This window comes from Podarcis bocagei (genome assembly GCF_964188305.1).
Source record: "Podarcis bocagei genome assembly, chromosome: 14".
Taxonomy (NCBI): Eukaryota; Metazoa; Chordata; class Lepidosauria; order Squamata; family Lacertidae; genus Podarcis; species Podarcis bocagei.
Genome location: NC_138139.1, coordinates 2,333,552 through 2,352,265, shown reverse-complemented (window position 1 = coordinate 2,352,265; position 18,714 = coordinate 2,333,552). Strand labels below are relative to the sequence as shown.

The following is an 18,714-nucleotide window of genomic DNA, read 5'->3' as shown; positions in this document are numbered from 1 at the left end:
AATAGAAACCTTGCCTCCTGACCCCAACCCCATTACCGTTCCCCCCACCTCTTTCCCACTTTTCTTACTAATGTAACACTAATGTCTCAACAAATGAAACTGATCTGTAGAAAATGTAACTTGGAAAAAGAGATATTGCACATACTTTTGTAAACCAAGAAATCTTTAATAAAAAAATACATTTTTTAAAAAAATGGTGAAATCAACAGCATGCATATTTCAAGACCCTAATAAGCTTTGCATATTTTTCCAGTTGATGGCAGAAATGTACATATTGGCTTTGAATAATAAAAAATAATAAGAATAAGATTATTATTATTAATATCCCTCTGGGTGGCATACAGAATACAGTGGTACTTTGGTTTACAAACGTAATCCGTTCTGGAAGTCTGTTCTTAAACCAAAGCCGTTCTTAAACTGAGGCACGCTTTCTCTAATGAGGCCTCCCGCTGCTGGTGCCCTTCTACCATTCAGCTTCTGTTCGTAGACCGAGGTAAAGTTTGCTAACTGGAACACTACTTCCGATTTTGCAGAATTCATATACCGAATAGTTCGTAAACAGGGCTGTTCTTAAACCGAGGTACCACTGTATATAAAAACATCATAAAACATCGAACAAGTAGAAAAACAGTATCTTATACCAGCTTGCACTCTGCTAGAGAGCAAGCCAAACTATACATGATAAAGACTCCGTACTATCTGAGAATATCAGGGCTGGGATAGTCTAGGAGCAGGAGCTAACCTCAGAAAGAGTCCCAACTTTGCCCTGCCAGCTTTTCCCTGTCTTGCGTGAGGGGAGCCTGAGGAAATCGTCCTCCTTCTGTGAGGCTCCCTCCCCCCAGCAGTGCAGAAGGGCACACCACCTCCCTAGGAGTGAGCAGCTCCTGCAAATCCCAACATTTTCCTCTGAGACTCTTTCCAAGCTTTACTCACCACTCCTGCTGGTCTCAACCAGGAACCGGGTGAGAGTGGAGGAGAAATGCAAGATCCTCTTCCACACACTCGAGATGCCTCAAACTCGGAGGGGAGGTTGTTCAGTTGCGGCTGTTAATGCATGTCTGAATATGGGACAAACCACAAGTAACTATGAATTAAGTGGGGCTTTCTTCTTTATTTACTTCTAACCACCCTTGGATTGGAGGAGGGTGAGTTCCTGGTGCTAGTCAGGAACAGATTGCTAGGAGATTCATAATTTCACTCTCCTTTATTGGAGTGCTTAATACTGCAAGAAGTCTCAGAAGCTGCTGTTTTCCCAAGTTTGCTGTTGCATCTTGTCCTGTATCCACCTTCTTGCTAAGCACTCCACTTCCAGAATCCATACAATTTCAAGCTGGTGTATGGAGGTCTTCCCTTTTTTTCTGCCTCTGTTCAGCATGTTGGCTTTACCATTTACGTTAGCAGCAGGGGTAGATCTGTGGTTGAATCCCACTGTCCTTGCCTTCACATTGGGGACCTGCGTATGCTGGAGGTTCTGGGATGCACTGGCATTCTGCTTGGGATTAGATCCTCAAGTGGTTGGTTATGCTGGACAGAAGCCCATAGCAGATTAAAGCCTGGGCAGGGGTCAAATGGGAATAAATTTCCCCTCCTTGAAATAAAAATACTTCTTGAATGCTTGAATGTTTCAGAATAAGGAGAATATCAAACCTGGATAACCTTGTAAGCCTTGATGTCTTGGACCTTCATGGAAATCAGGTATAATGTGATAAATCTTTTTCAGTTTGTACCATGGGGTACCTGTTGCTGGCTTTTTAGGTGTGGTGCTGCTTTGCATCTCCCCTTTGTTTTCATGAGACTTGCTAAATTGAAGGAACTTAACTTTGCATAGTTTTTCAGAATCTTACATTGAGTTAATTATGCCATCAGCCTGTGGAGTCTAGTGTATCATTCATTTCGTTAGGGCTGTCAGATGACTAGATAACCACCTGCTCCTTCACTATATTGAAGAGTTAAAGTGTTTGGGGGCTTTTTATTTCGAAAAACACATCCAGTGGTTTGGGGGAGCACACCTAATGTTTACAAAATCAGATATCATCTTATTAGGACGTCCATCCGACCTTGTAGAATCTGGGCCTTTAGTGTGGTGGCACATTCTCCTCGAAGTATCCTTTCATTACTCTTCAGGTGCCATCTCTTTTTTCTGTGCCTATCAAAGACCCTCCCTTTTCTCCCCCCCCAAAGATATTTATTAAAGTTTTCTAAAATATAACAATGAAAAAAAATAAAATAAAAAGAAACAAAATACAAAATACAACATAAAAACAGTTAAAAACAGATAATTTTCCGTAACATATCTTCCTTACGCTTATTTCCCCAGACCTCCTCATACCTCCCTTCTTTGTATTCCACTTCAATTTGTTAGTTCAGCAAATCCTTACCATTAAGCTTTTACCCATTTATAAACCTTTTTTTCGTATCTCCTAAAGCATTACAGCTGGAAACCCCTTAGTTTCTATCCAACATCCTTCTAACATTCATTAATTTTACAATATTTCTGTAAATAGTCTTTAAATTTCTTCCAGTCTTCTTTCACCAACTCTTCTCCCTGGTCTCGGATTCTGCCAGTCATTTCTGCCAATTCCATGTAGTCGATCACCTTCATCTGCCATACTTCCAGAGTGGGTAAATCTTGTGTCTTCCAATACTTTGCAATGAGTATTCTTGCTGCTGTTGCAGCATACATAAAAAAAGTTCAATCCTTCTTTGGCACCAATTGGCCGACAATGCCCAGGAACATGGCTATATTTTCTGTGACCTTATGATTAGAGTCTGCCATTAAAATTGCAACAGAACCCACCTGACTACCAAAAAGTGTTAGTCAGTTCATGTACAGGGCTGGCATCAAGGATCAGCAGAGTTGAGCACCTGCTAAGGGCCCATAGGAGGCTGATGGAGAAGAGTTCCCTCCTGGACCTGTTGCAACAAGCAGGCTCACTTGCTGAGGGACAGGGTGAAGGTGAAGCATGGAAGGTGTCTTGCTCAAGAGCCCTCCCCAGGAAGTATTGGGAGCAGCAGTGAACCCTGGGCCTGGCAGAAATGGCAGCCCACCAAAACATGGAAAACTGCCCATCAATTTATTCAAAACAATAGGGAAAGATTAGATTTCTCTTGTGTCATCATACAACAAGGCCGGCCAAAGAAGTTGATTTCTAGTAGGATCAGGGTAGAGAGAAGAAGATCCCTCTTCACACAATACATAATTAATTTATGGAATTTGCTGTCTTAAACTGTATTGATGGTCACTGGCTTAGATAGCTTCAAAAGGGATTAACATTCATGGTGCTTTTTACTAAAAGGAATTCATGTGTACAGAGGGGAGTATCCTGAGTATTAGTTGTTGGGGAAGGATGAGTGAGAAGGATAAGCTGAGAAAATCATGCTTAATCTTGTGTGTGCTCAAACCGTACTGTAATATTTGAGCTCTGTTTCATCTAATGCTTTGTTTCTACTTTAGTTAACATAATTTTATAAAAACATATATGTGTGTGTGTCTGTGTGTAGATCTATAGATAGTTTGTGTGTGTTTTAAAAAGGAAAGAAGGAAAGCTGTGATAGGAAGGAATTCCATTAACACTGACAGAAGAAGTTCATAAATAACATCTCTATGAATTCTTTATGAATCCCAGATTTCTGCTGATCTGATAAATGCTTCTGCTCTTTTGAAAGGAGGCACTGCAGGGACTCCTAGCAAGAAGCCATCTTTGGAGAGTTCCAGTCTTCATTCTTAGCCACTTGTTCCTGTTCTCCATTTCTGTGTGACGTCAGCTGTACTGCTTGCTAACCCTATTATTTCAGTTATTTGCTTCTTAAGTAGTTGGTGCTCTACAATTAACTTATCCTTTGCATGGTTGCTTGGAAGTAAGTCCTACAGTGCTTAGTGGAGCTTACTCCCATGTAAGTGTGCATAGGGGTGTGACCATAAACATTTCACTTTTTCGCCTCCACAGTTCAGGCTTAGAAGAGAAGCTGCTTGTTTAATGGTGTCATTCTTAGAGGGGGGAAAGAAGGGTTGGGCTCAACTGATACAATCCTCATTCTTCCTCATCTTCTCTTTTACAGATTGCTATCATAGAAAATCTCCACCATTTAAGTGACCTCAGAGTGCTGAATCTTGCCCGGAATTGCTTAACATACATTGAAAACCTGAACGGACTAGATTCACTGACGGAACTTAATCTTAGATATAATCAGATCAGAATTGTGGTAAGTGAACTGAATCCATTTGCTCTAGAAAAAAATGCTATAATTTGAATGAACTATATTGCTTTTGGAATTTTAAAACAAATTGATTCAAAAAAATTAAGTTTCTTTTGGTGGATTTTTTTTGGGTATCAATGTATATTGTCATGTATAGTCTTCAGTTGAAGAGAGAGCCTATGAATACATATTTTGCAGGAGATCTATAAAGTGATATACCTGTCAGGGAAGAGTTAGAAGTTTCCAGTTTCCCAGAGGGAGAAAGCTTTCTCCAAGGGGGGAAGGAGAGCAGTGAATCTAACAGAAGAGAGCATGAGGAACAAGAGGGAGGGACCGGCTGTTCCCAGGAAAGGCAAGGGTTCAGTTCTAGCTCAGATTGGGAGGAGGGGAGATACAAGCCAGCTCTAGCCAGGAGGGTAGGAAAAAGAGCAGGAAAGCAAAGGGAAGGGCCCCTTCGCCATTTTGAGAGTGGCTGGTCACCAAGAAGCAGAGCTCAGAAGGTAGCTGAAATAAGTGACGCTGAGAAAGAATAAAAAAATTCCTTCCTGTAGCACCTTAAAGACCAACTAAGTTAGTTCTTGGTATAAGCTTTCGTGTGCATGCACACTTCTTCAGATACACTGAAACAGAAGTTGCCAGATCCTTCTATGTAGTGAGAAGGTGGGGAGGGGTATTACTCAGAAGGGTGGTGGGAATGGGAGATTGGCAGATAGCTGAGATGAGCCTGTTGACGACTCTTAACGACTGCAATAGGTCTTACAGGAAAAGGCAAGGGGTGAGAAGGTGAAAAATGGCTTAGTCATGTATAATGAGATAAGAATCCAATGTCTTTGTTCAGACCAGGTCTCTCCATGGTTTTGAGTTTGGTAATGAGTTGCAATTCAGCAGCTTCTCTTTCCAGTCTATTTCTGAAATTCCTTTGTAGTAAAACAGCTACTTTGAGATCTTGTATAGAATGTCCTGGGAGATTGAAGTGTTCTCCTACTGGTTTCTCTGTTTTGTGATTCTTGATGTCAGATTTATGTCCGTTTATTCTTTGGCGTAAGGTTTGGCCTGTTTGTCCAATATAGAAAGCTGAAGGACACTGTTGGCATTTGATGGCATACACAATGTTAGACGATGAGCAATTAAATAGTCCCGAGATGGTATGTGTGATGTTGTTGGGGCCAGTAATGGTGTTGTCCGGGTGTATGTGGCAGCAAAGTTGGCATCTGGGTTTATTGCAGGCTCTGGTGCCAGTGTCCGTGTTAAGTCTGGTTGTAGTATTATTGTGGGTTAGGAGTTGTTTAAGATTGGGTGGCTGTCTGTAGGCAATGAAAGGTCTTCCTCCCAGAGCTTGAGAAAGAGAACTGTCATTGTCCAGGAGAGGTTGTAGATCTCTGATGATGCGTTGTACTGTTTTAACTTGGGAGCTGTATAGTTAGGAAGAATAGTTGAGGAAGAATACTGTAGTTAAGAACCGTTTATAAGATTGTTTTGTTAATACGCAATAAAAAGTTTTATAAAAGAACAAGAAGCGTTTGTGTGGTGATCTGAAGAGGACAACGACCAGGCCTGACAATACCTAAGGGATGTTTGAATTGCTGCAAACCTTGGAATCTTAAAGTCATGGAAAGTCAGGGCAGACAGAAGGTGTCTGACGGCCATTGTCTGAACTGTATTGTTCTTGAGTAAGAAGAGGGAAAGCTGAAGGTTCTAGGCAAGGAAGAGAAGCAGAGGTTAGATATCCATACACCAAGGAAAGGAAGAGGTTTTGGGAAAGGAGGATTGCAGAAGAGCATGGCTCAGAGAAAAGGAGTGGTGGTCTGAGTTGGACAGCAGGGAAAGGCGAAAGAGAGAGACCCCCCCCCCCCAATAGTTAAAAAATTGTTTAATTAGCCAAAGACCTGGGAGAAGGTTTTCGCCTGTCGCCTAAAGATATATAGCAAAGGCTCCAGGCAAGCCTCCCTGGGGAGAGCATTCTACAAGTGGGGAGCCACCACAGAAAAGGCCTGTTCTTGTGTTGCCACCCTCTGTACCTCTCCCGGAGGAGGCACATGAAGAAGGGTCTCAGATGATGATTGCAGGGTCTGGATTGGTTCATATGGAGAGATGTGGTCCATGAAGTCCATTTGAGTAGAAAATCAGCACATCAGAGAGGGACAAAATTGTCCAGGCCATTCATTGCTGTGATAGTTTTCTCCTTGCTGGCAGTGTTTGTTTTTCCTCTACACTACAGTGTTCTAAGCTGGTCCTGAGGATCTTATAACATTAAGAATTTGGTATTAGAGTTTGCCCGTTTTCTTCTTCCCCTCTTTGACCCTTTTCCCTTTAATATCACAGCTTTTAAGATTATAAGCCTGAGGGCAAGAACTTTTTTTATTTGTAAGACACTCTGGGAGTTTATCCAGCTAGAGAGTTGGGGGTATAAATAGATTGAAATTGCTGCATTGTCTGTTAGAATCTACCTTTTGCTACATTAGCCATCTAGACTGTGCGCTCAGGACAATTGTTTAAGAAGCGACTAATCCTTGTTATCTTGAGCATAGACCTTGTGGTGGTGAGAATGAAACATCTGCATGACAAAATGAGTCTTGCTTTTCACATTGTGTAGGGAAGGGGTTTTTGTGTGTTCCAGAAAATCAACAATCTTGCCTATCATGATGTGGGTGAGAAACACCATGGACTGGCCCATATCATGGCCCACATATTTGTCCCGCTCCTGAAAGCCAAGGAGACCCCTTGGTTATTGTTTTTGTATGTTACTATGTTATACATTTTTGTGTTTTTATATTGTAAACTGCCCTGTGATCCTTGGATGAAGGGTGGTATAGAAATTTAATAAATCATCGTTATCATTATCAACATTATCTTGGTGTATTTGTATCCACTCATTGCAAGTTGGAGAGTTGCCTCACCCGCTGAACTAATCAGTTTGGTGGTGGCAATGGCAAAAATAAACGTCTCTGACTCATGGAAGAATTGGATGGATTGTTAAAGTGATATTGTTGTTGTTGTTAATAGTAATAATAATACAGTGGTACCTCGGGTTAAGTACTTAATTCATTCTGGAGGTCCGTTCTTAACCTGAAACTGTTCTTGAGCTGAAGCACCACTTTAGCTAATGGGGCCTCCTGCTGCCGCCACGCCGCTGGAGCACGATTTCTGTTCTCATCCTGAAGCAAAGTTCTTAACCCAAGGTAATATTTCTGGGTTAGCAGAGTCTGTAACCTGAAGCGTATGTAACCTGAAGTGTATGTAACCCGAGGTACCACTGTAATAATAATAATAATATATACCTTCCCTGTGTTCCCACAAAGGCTGTGCATTACAAACTGATAACCATTTTGTGAGTTCTGGAGTGCATTTCTGTGTTGTCTGTGGTGGGACTCCAACTCGTTAACCTACTTGAGGAAGCAGGGAAATGTCTGCAGAGCACATTTCAGTATTGCTTGCTGCTGGTTGGACAGCTGCATGCATGAGTTAGCACTTTGATGCTTTAGACAACAGCATGACTACAAAATTGGATTTTATTTTGCTTGCCGTTTCATAGTGGCCTGCTTTCCCCTGCAGCTGAAACCCTGAGTCAGCACCTCAGCTCCTTTTTTGAGAAGCCTGTTCAAAAAGAGGCCAGCATCTACTGCTGCTGCGTCTTCCCTCTCGTTTGCTCAACACTTTCTGTTGCAAGCAGTCCAGCTTATTTTCCAAGAGGATCTATGCACCACAGAGGGATGGAGCCGCGTGTTCGACAGCAGTTGGCACTGCAGCAAGGTTACAGTAAATTGCAGTAGGCATGTTTCATCCTCCAGAGAAGCAAGAGCGTGTAGAGCATGCTGTCCTTCAGATGCTGAATTTGGTGTTTTCTCTCTCTCTCGTTCTAGAAAGATGTGGATACTTTGCCCTGCCTCCAACGTCTCTTCCTCAGCTTTAACAATATATCTCGGTAAGCAGAAACTGCTGGTGGGCGGGGAGAGAATCCGTTTGCTCTCTCAGTGCCTCACTTATTACCACTATCCATTTAAAATTAAATATTTGCCAGTGGTTACTTTTGTCTGACTGGTAGACAAATGATACAGTATATGAGAAAGAGAACAACTATGAACCCAAAATTTAGCAAAACCTTTAATCTTTTTTTCTAAGTGCACAGAGAAGAAATGTTTCTCTTCTGTTTTAAAATATGTCATTACCATACTTAAGTAGAAAGCCCGGATATTGATACTGCAGAGTCAATGTTAATCTGAATTAGTTTGTGAATCACTATTATTCTCATTTTAAAAATGCCCTAACTGGGTTTAGATTATACAGCCTGTTATATTTGCTCCAGACTGTCATGTAAATTGATGTCTCTTTAATTGAAGTTACAGGCTTCCATTTGTGGAGGTCATTGAGCATCCTTTTTTTAGTTACTAAGATGCAGCTTGTTCCTTTCTATGCTACTCTTCAACCTAGTTATGAAATCAGGAGTAAAACACCTTTTTTCTTAATAAGAGCTGCATTTTCTGAATCTTATTCTCCCCACCCCCTCCTTTATTCTGTTTTTATATAATTTGGGCTGCAGCATTTAATTAAGCCTGTTTTCAAAATTAGTGAATGTATTCTTTCCTGGATGCACTTCCCCCTTGATCACAATTTAGTATGTCTAACATCCTTTCTCAGAGGCAATTACGTGTTGCAGCGATTCCTCACTGCAGGATATTCAGCCTGGGATTGCGGCAATTACTCACACATTGGGAGGGTGGGGGAGGCAGGCAAGGGGTCTTAATTGCTCTCAGTGGAATTTAACCACGTGGAACTACTGCTGTTTGTTTTATTGTGCTTATGTTCTGGAGAAGTGGAATGGGGAAGTGAAAATGGTAACTCTTTTGTTTTGAAAGTGTTGCTTGTTGGCTGCAGTTTAAACTGTGGAAGGATATGTGCCACTTGCTGGGTAGAGTTTTCAGTACTTAGGGGTTTATGTATTGCAACAGTGCTGAGAACCTAAACTTCACATTCAGTGCATATCCTTCCATAGATTGGATTTGGCAGCATTATTTAGACATGAACACAGCCATCTACCAACACTCCAGCTTAATCTGCCCCGCCCTCCTTTATGGTTTGGATTGTTTCACTTTGAATGATACATAAATCCTACCCTGATTTGACTTTTTTTTTTGGGGGGGGGAGTGTTTGGCTGGGCTCAGCAGTTGAAAGACTGCAGAGGTATATTGCTCTGCCTTTAGGATGTAAACCCTGCAGTCAGTGAGAATTACTTTCTGCTCAGTGTAACTGAACATCATTTTTCCAGTGTCCCAGTTTCTCTCAAGCAAAGTTCCGCTGTGGTGGTGGTAGTTCTGTACTTGGGGAAGGGAGACTGTGAATTAGAAAAAAGAAAACTGCAATGTCTAGACTGGGGCTGAACTTAAATGGCCCTTTCCTGAGTTTGCTAACTGTTTCTTGTGCTGTGAAGTTGGAGGGGTCATTCTCCTGTGATGTCACGCTGGACTCAGGAGGGTTTAGCTCTTCCAAATGCTCTAAGAGGGATGCAGTCACCTCACAGGAAACTGTTTCATCAGCTCTGTTCATGGAAGTAACCCAAGTTATGTTCTTGCTGTTTGCTTGCCATTCTGTTGTCACATGCAAAACTTGCCGTATTTTCCGCTCTATAGGACGCACCCGACCATAGGACGCACCTTGTTTTAGAGGGGGAGAACAAGGGAAAAAAAATTCTCCCCCTCTCTGCTCAGCGCTCCATCAGCGAAGCAACAGGAGAAACGGAACCCCTTCCATTTCTCCTCCCGCTTCGCTGAAGGGGCGCTGTGCAGCTCTCCCTCTCTGCTGAAGCCAGGAGAGCAAGACTCTCTCGGCTTCAGCGAAAGGAACCCAAAGCCTCCGGAACGCAGCGGGAACTTGCGCTGCACTCCAAAGGCTTCAGGTGGCTGTCCCTGAAGCCTGGAGAGCGAGAGGGGTCGGTGCGTGGAGGGAGTGCTCCCTCTGTGCTTCGGAGGCTTCGCGTTGCTATTGCTGAAGCCAAGGAGCCTGCATTCGCTCCATTCGCTCCATAGGACGCACACACATTTCCCCTTAATTTTTGGAGGGGAAAAAGTGTGTCCTATAGAGCGAAAAATATGGTACTTTCTAGGCGAATCATTTTTGAGATAGCCATGATGTGCTTAAATAAAAAGTGATGGTTCATTAATATTATGTTTTTCTTTAAAGTAGAAGCTTAAGTTCTTGACACTTCAAATAGAGATGTAATAATTGAGGGTGTGTGTATGAGGGAAGAGGAGTAGTACCTCTGGCCATGCTCCTTCTGGGTTAGTTTGTCCAGGTAAATGTGTACATCAGAAAGAGGGAATCTTCTTTCCAACAGAGGTCGGCCCCCCATCTTTCCTTCTCTGTGACTAGCCCTCTCTTGTATTCCTTCAGTATTCCCCGTTGGTATTTCCCCCATTTATCTTTGTTTCTATCTCTCTGTATCTCTAGGCTTTCATGCATTATTTCTCCTCCTACTTGTGAGCCTATGTACCACAGGAGAGCACCTGAAGTAGTGAAGGTTCCACCTCAGGCTGCACAATTTTGCCATTGTTTTTGTGTATAAAGCAGTATTTTTAAAGCAGGGATTATGCACTAAGAATGGCAGCATTTTTAAAGATATGTTGCAGACCTGCTTAAGCTGAAACCCCAGGGAAGGCACAACCAGGAGTGACTGCCCTCTGCCCCAGCCTTGGGTACCTTGCGAGGGCAGCACCTGGGGAAGCCGGGGGAGGCCAGCCAGGCTGCTGCTAGAACAGAAGGGGAAAGGAAGTGCAGGTGAAAGAGGTAATCCCTACTGAGGCAGGAGAAAAAGAAGAGAAAGTGAGCTGGGGGGCTCCTCCCCCATCAGCATGAAGAGGAAGGGGGGCAGAGGCAAGAGTGGGGTCACAGCCCTCTTTCCACTTATGGGGGAAATCACGGGAAGGTCTAGGATTCCTCAGGGAAGATGTAGCAGGTGTTTAATACACTCAACCCTAGCTTTTAAGGTCAAGTGTATTCATTTATATTAGATTAATATTTTATTTCTCTGCAAAAGTTAATCTAGCACAACAGAGGAGAAAAAAGCATTTATATTTTGTGTAGCTGAGAGAGATCCAGAAAAGTTGCTTCTTCTAAAGAGCTATTGTATTTTTATGTTGTGAACTGCCCTGAGATCAGCAGATGAAGGGCGGCATACAAATTTCAACAACAACAACAATTAATATAAATTATTGATAAAAGTAACTGAAGGTCATTTCTACTGTTACTTCTATCTATTTCATAAATTTTATACACTGATTGTAAAAACAACAACCCTCAAAGCGGTTTTCAAAAAAATAATAAAATCATCAGTAAAAAGAACTGACAATAATTTTAAAAGTTCAAGAAATTTAAAATCAACAATAAACTAAAAACAGATAGAAACCTATAACTAAAAACTGATGTGTATTTTAAATACCTTATTTTTGTCTCTGCCAGCTGGCCATCTGTTTGGGGAAATTAGATAGAGGATTTGCACTGGAATTTGATGGCCGGGAGCAGTAAATAATGGACTTCATCCCCAATTTACCATTTGGCATTGGGCCTCATCCCCTGAGCCACTGCACCTGGAGGACCTCTGGGTTCCCGCTTAAATCATCAACAACAGCCGCCATTCCTGCATGCCTGAGGGTGTGTCCCCCTCCCTTACCACAGTGGGACAAGCAAACAGGCCAGAAGGTTTGCAGTTCAATCCCCTCTGAACCAGTGGTCTCACATACGTATCTCTTTGGCCTTTGCACCCTCCTGCCATTATCTGAGCCCCTACCTTTACTTGCGCTCGTTCACTGCTGAGACTTTGTATTTTGTTCAGTTCAGGATCCTATTGCATGGGAGAGCCCTATGCTACCCCCTGCCCCCACCCCGCTGCATTGGTGTTGTTGGGCAAATTTGACATTGGGAGAATGGGAAAGACAAGCTTGCGGGTCCAGGAGAAAGAAGCAGAGGTGCAGAGGAAACATGTAAACTTTTTGATATATTTCCTTTTTTTAAAAAAAGGGCAACTGAAACAGCCAGCCCTCTCCTGAGCATATTTCATTCCCAACTGCGTTGGTGCTTTGTTTATTGGTCACTCAGCCATGATAAACATTTGAGTGATTGAAACCATGACAGTGATAGATGTAACTGATATGACATCCCTCAGGAGCAGATCTGGATATAACCCAATTCACACATTTCAAACCTTTACAACAGAAAACCAGTGAATATTGTGAAAGTTAACTGAAACATCCCATTAAGTTTGAAAGTCACATAAAACCAAATATGTCAAAAAAGCTTGACCAGTTATTGCAAAAATTCACCTTTCTCTGTTTAATGGGGGGAATAGTATTGTTACTGCTTACTTTTAATTAGTGGAATGATATCAATAATGGTTATTTTAAGGTTAATAGTCATAGAAATTGATGATTGTATGTTTGAGATCCGTGACTTGTGTTCCATTCCTTTTGCTTTTCACCTAGTTTTGATGACATCTTGTGCCTTGCTGATTCTGCATCCCTTTCAGACATCACCCTAGATGGCAACCCAATAGCGCAAGAGGCGTTTTACAAGCATACTGTTCTCCACCATATGATGCAGCTCCGACAGCTAGATATGAAGAAGATCACAGTAAGAGAAACTCCGCGGGGAAAACTCTGTGATGGGTTAAACCTTGAAATAAGCAAGGAGTTTTATTTAACCAGACTATTCACAGTGCCAGCAGGTTTTGTGTTTTTTATTATTTTTAAAAAACTTACTACAGTTACCAAGAATATTTTTACTATTTTCTATATACAAAATGCTTAGCAATCTCCTCTGATTTGTCTTATTGACAACCCCATAAGGAGTGAGGTCTACACTCATTGAATTTATGTTTGGGATAAGACAGCAGAAGGACTGTCTGTGTCAGTATGAGTTTCCCATTCCATAAGATCATTCTCTGAGGCTCTTCTCTGGGTATTGGCTCTTTCAGAATTTAGGCAGGTAGAGCTGGAGAGAGCAGTCTCCTCCCAAATTATGGAATCCCCTTCCCATAAATAAGCACTGGGAACTTTAGTTAAGATGCATCTTCTCTTCACTGTTGTTAAGTTTGCATTTTATATTCAGCATTTTAATTTTACTGGTATTTTTGTTGAAAGCCACTCTGAAGTAGAAAGCCAACATATAACACATAAATATTATAAATGAGCACAAGCAGCAGTCCCAATTGCATGGTAAGCTGTTTTTGAAACCAGCCTTTGTGTACAGTAAACCCACAACTTACACACATTTAACTTGTGCTCATTCAGCTTAACACATATGGCAAAAAATATAAGTATATAAATATAAAAAAATAGAAAGGGGCTGAGTTCTGGGGGAAATGGCGTTGGCAATCCCACCCACCATTGAACCCAATCCCTGTTTAAATTGTGAGCTTATTGTACTGCATAAAGACACAAGAATACAAATAGCCCCCACAGAAAGAGACAAACGAATGAAAGAAAAACTCCCTCCCATGTCAAGAATATAAACACCTCACCATTAAGGCATTAAGAGAGAGAGACAGCCTGTTCTCCTGGACTGGAATTAATATAAGAGGAAGGAACTAGTCTTCCTAGAACCCGTCACTTCTTATTTCACTTTGGGCTAGGCTACATCATTGGGTAAGTGTGACAGAGAAAGCTTCCTGTCATACCACCTTTGGAGGGGCGGATTGTTGATCCCTTTTCCAGAGAAAGGTTATCTCCATTTGCTCAGCTGTGAGAAGATGGATCATTAACCATTTATAGAGGATGGCTTTATTTGCTCCCCAGAAGAGAAATAATAGGTCCAGTTCAACTTTACAGTGAAAGAAATGACTCTGAAACTTAGTAGCTGTCTTACATTCCCACCAAAGATGTTTGTATGAACCTTGCACCAAACAATTCCTCCATCCCAAAGGTATGATGCAGCTACACAGGCATTACTTTGAACCAATGGCTCTTTTAGCAGCCTATTTAACAGCTTAGTTAAAAATGTTGGAAATGCCAACATTACTATAATTACCATCTCTCAACAGGCATCCTTACAACTGCTGCAAATAAATAAATACAATGAAAATGTCAGATTAGGTATGTCCTGAATAAATTTGACAGCAAGGATTTTCTTTTTTAAACAAACCACCTGCTGAATACTCTCATTGCATTTAATATGCAGGGTCTATCCGGCCATACAGATTTTCTTCTTTCTAGAACTTTCTCTTAATAAAAATGTATTTTGAGGCTTTTTATTAAACATCCAAGATGTATATAAATGAATAAAATAAATCTAAAATTAAGAGCCACAAGATACTTGCATTGGAGAACCTTTTAATATATTTTATGGTAACATAGTTTTTATTCATTCATGGTTGCATTGAGGTATATATATTTCTGAATGTATTAACAAAGTTGTGTCAAAGTGTATATACCAAAACTTACAATTATTACAGATATGAAATTATGTATACTTTGTCTAATGCTTAGATTGGTGACTGTAAGTAAAAGGTACTTTGTATCAATAACAATTGGGGGACGCGGGTGGCGCTGTGGGTAAAACCTCAGCGCCTAGGGCTTGCCGATCGCATGGTCGGCTGTTCGAATCCCCGCGGCGGGGTGAGCTCCCGTCCTTCGGTCCCAGCTCCTGCCCACCTAGCAGTTCAAAAGCACCCTTAAGTGCAAATAGATAAATAGGTACCGCTTTATAGCGGGAAGGTAAACGGCGTTTCCGTGTGCTGCTCTGGTGCCGGTTTGTCAGAGCAGCTTCGTCACGCTGGCCATGTGACCCGGAAGTGTCTGCGGACAGCGCTGGCTTCTGGCCTTTAGAGTGAGATGAGCGCGCAACCCTAGAGTCTGTCAAGACTGGCCCGTACAGGCAGGGGTACCTTTACCTTTATCAATAACAATTAGAATTTATAAAAATTTATAGGGAGGGGGAAGGTGGAAAATTGAAATATGCCTTTCATGCACGCACAACTGTGCTGTAAACTATTAGTACTGTTCTACCATAACTGTCACACCAGACTGCATTAAAATTGTCAGGTTTCTTTTGGCCTCTTGTTTCAGTTTTTCCAATAATGGAAGATGGTTGATGATCTCGGTAGACGAGGAACAGAGGGAAAAGCTGTTTCCTAGTTCTGGCTTTTGATACCATTGACCATGGTATTCTTCTGGGGAAGCCAGCTGGGGGCAATGTTATGCCGTGGTTCCGCTCCTTCCTCCTGGGCTGTGTCCAGAAAGTGGTGTTGGGGGATGAGTCTTCAGACCCCTCGGCTCTTACGTGGGGTGCCTCAGAACTCTGTCCTGCCCCCCCTGCTTTTTAACATCTATATGAAGCCTCTGAGAGAGATCATCAGGGGGTTTGGGCTGGGTGTTCATCCGTATACAGATGATACCCAGCTCTACCTTTCATTTAAATCGGAACCTGTTAAGGCAGTAAACATCCTGTGTGAGCGTCTGGAGGCTGTTGGAAGTTGGGTTGCAGTCGATGGATTGAGGTTGCATCCTGACAAGACAGAGGTACTGTTTCTGGGGGACATGGGGTAGGCAGGTGTGGGGGACTCTCTGGTCCTGAATGGGGTAACTGTGCCACTGAAGGACCAGGTGCGCAGCCTGGGAGTCATTTTGGACTCACAACTGCCCATGGAGATGCAGGTCAGTTCTATGTCCAGGGCAGCTGTCTACCAGCTCTATCTGGTACGCAGGCTGAGACCCTACCTGCCTGCGCACTGTCTTGCCAGAGTGGTGCATGCTCTAGTTATCTCTTGCTTGGACTACTGCAATGCGCTCTGTGTGGGGCTACCTTTGAAGATGACCTGGAAACTACAACTAATCCAGAATGCGGCAGCTAGACTGGTGACTGGGATTGGCTGCCTGGACCATATAACACTGGTCCTAAAGGATCTTTGCTGGCTCCCAATACATTTCTTAGCACATTGGTGCTGACCTTTAAAGCTCTAAACGGTCTTGGCCCAGTATCCCTGAAGGAGCTTCTCCACCCCCATCGCTCAGCCTGGACACGGAGGCCCAGCTCCAAGGGCCTTCTGGTGGTTCCCTCACTATGTAGTGAGATAGTGGCACCCTCCCAGTGGAATGCCCTCCTATCAGTTGTCAAGGAGATAAGTAACTATACAACCTTTAGAAGGCATCTGAAGGCAGCCATGTATAGGGGAGTTTTTAATGTTTAATGTTTTATTATGTTTTTATATATTCTGGAAGCTGCCCAGAGTGGCTGGGGCAATCCAGTCAGATGGGCAGGGTATACATATTTTTATTATTGTTATTAAGAACCTTTTAATATTTCATTTCATTGTGAGCATTGCTTTGTTACTTGGAAAATATGGGAATGCTTGGACTTCTTTTAATTGAATTACACAGTCTACCCAGTAGGGATACTTTGTTTCTTTTTTTTTTGCTTAGCAGCTGGACACACTGTTCTGTGGAACTTGAAAGCTTGTTCATGACTTCAGTGTTTTTACAAAATCCAGTATGACTTCCCTGTTACTTTTAGATCCCCTACCCTGCTATGGACTGACTCCTTGCAAAGTTTGACTAGTACCGTCGTGAGTCTCACCGCAAAGTGTTCTGTTTTATTTTAACCCAGGAAGAAGAAAGGCGCATGGCATCTGTTGCCTTACGAAAAGAGGAAGAGAAGAGGCGTGAAAGCCACAAGCAGACCTTACTGAAGGTACCAAGCGGTGGCCTCCTTTGTGTGATGCAAATGGAAGAGAACCGGGCCCTTCCCTCCCTTCACTTATCCCCCCCCCCCCCGGTAGCTGTGTCTCCTTGTTATGGCTGCTCCTTCCCTGCTGGAAACAAACCACATGGCATCCTCCATCGCAGGGGAAGAATGATCAGTGGTAAAGCACCTGCTCTTCTTGCAGAAGGTCCCAGGTTCAATCCACTGCATCTCTAGGTTGGGCTGGGAGAGAATCCTGTCTGAAATCCTGGAGAGGTACTTCCAGCACTGAGCTCGATGGACCAGTGATCAGACTCCATATAAGGCAGCTTCCTGTGTTCCTATAAAGTGTTCCGTCTTGGAGGGCCGCATAACCCACCCAGACACATACCCGTCAAAGGCATGGGACATCTTGTTTTTGGGTGCCATGCTCTTGTGCAGGTCGTGTGACTCATGCGGAAGCATGGCCTGGAAGACGCGGCCTGGCTTTGCTCTGGGACATGTGGGAGGGTATGGCGGAACCAGTCTCACATAACAAAAACGACCACAGAGATATCAACATTTGAAAATGTAGGGGGTCCATGGCTTGGCTTTTGAGAAACGGGTTCCACAGAACTTGGCCAACTGGGAACTCCTGCTATAGAGTATTTGATCCAGTCTGCCCATGCTTCCTACTGTCTTACCCATAAGAACACAAGAGCCTCTCTGGAACAGGCCATGGCCTCCTACTTCTCACAGGCTTATGGGGAGCCCACAAACGACCCAGCAACTGTCATTGAGGGTCTAGCAGCCTCTGATTGTCGGGGGTCTATCTTAGTTAAAAGCCACCGATGGAATAATCGGTGTTGAGAGCAAACAGATAGCCAACTGAAATCAACATAATTTTCTGATTGCTATAATTCCATTTCTTTGATCTTAGTTTCCAGAATGCCGTTTTGTTTTACTTTAGCAAACTCTTTTCTCAAACTGTATATTTGTATCTCATTTCAGGAAAAGAAACGATTAACCATTAGCAATATTGCCCATCAGTGGGAAAGCCAACAGAACCGCTCTGCCCACCTGCCTTCCAGCCAAGAAAACAACGAAGACAACGAATCTTCTCAGAACAGCAGGAGTACTCCATATGTATTTCCCGAGGAAGCCAGGTATGGAGGCCTTGTTTTCCTGACCAACAAGGGCTACGCAGCCTCTTAGAGCCGCCCAGGCAGGAAGTCCCCATGAGCAGCTGGAAAGTTCCTCCTCCTCTTCCTCTCTGTGTTTCCCTAATTTCATTTCCTGCCATCCCAAACAGACAGCTTGCTATTCATTCTCTTTACGGTCTGATTTTTCCCTTGTCTCACTCATAGCTTCTGAATTGCTCTCTTCCCTGCTATTATATTCACCTTCTGAAAAGAAAAGAAATCAGCAAATAAAAATCCTTCACTTTAATTCTCTTGCTTCCGCTGCCCCGCTACTTCCTCCCCTTTTTCCGGCTCTAGCAGCCAAAATCAAATAGTCAGCTGGACTTCAATGTCTTCTTGGGGGAAGAATCCAGAAAATCCACAATGAAGTGGGGAAGGCTACAGCCCAACAGCAGCCTCAGCCATGAGGCATGGGATCTTGTACTGGGGAGAGGGGACAACAAACAACCCAAAATTGGAGGTGAAACCCTGGGGCATCTTGTTTTTTTATATAAGATATTTATTAAGATTTTCAAAATATTACAAAATAAAAAGAAAAAAAAGAAAAATACAAAATAAAAGTAATTAAAAACAACTCAATCTTTCCATTACTTATTTTTCATTAGCTTGTTTCCCGGACCTCCTCACGCCTCCCTTTTTTGTATTCCAATTCAGTTTGTTGGTTCAGCAAATCCTT

At 42.7% G+C, this 18,714-nt stretch overlaps 1 protein-coding gene across 10 annotated transcripts in view; it reads left to right on the top strand.

The window, feature by feature from the left end:
• LRRC49 (leucine rich repeat containing 49) overlaps positions 1-18,714 on the top strand; it is a 59,942-nt gene that overhangs the window by 14,624 nt on the left and 26,604 nt on the right. For 9 of the 10 annotated variants that reach the window (XM_081170595.1, XM_081170592.1, XM_081170594.1 and 6 more), the window contains 6 exons: positions 1,629-1,695; positions 4,060-4,203; positions 8,058-8,119; positions 12,666-12,813; positions 16,783-16,866; positions 17,848-18,002. In XM_081170595.1, coding sequence (XP_081026721.1) covers positions 1,629-1,695; positions 4,060-4,203; positions 8,058-8,119; positions 12,666-12,813; positions 16,783-16,866; positions 17,848-18,002 — 660 coding nt within the window. Of the gene's footprint in view, positions 1-1,628; positions 1,696-4,059; positions 4,204-7,784; positions 7,948-8,057; positions 8,120-12,665; positions 12,814-16,782; positions 16,867-17,847; positions 18,003-18,714 lie in introns of those variants that run through there. The other variant, XM_081170588.1, reaches the window with a different exon arrangement.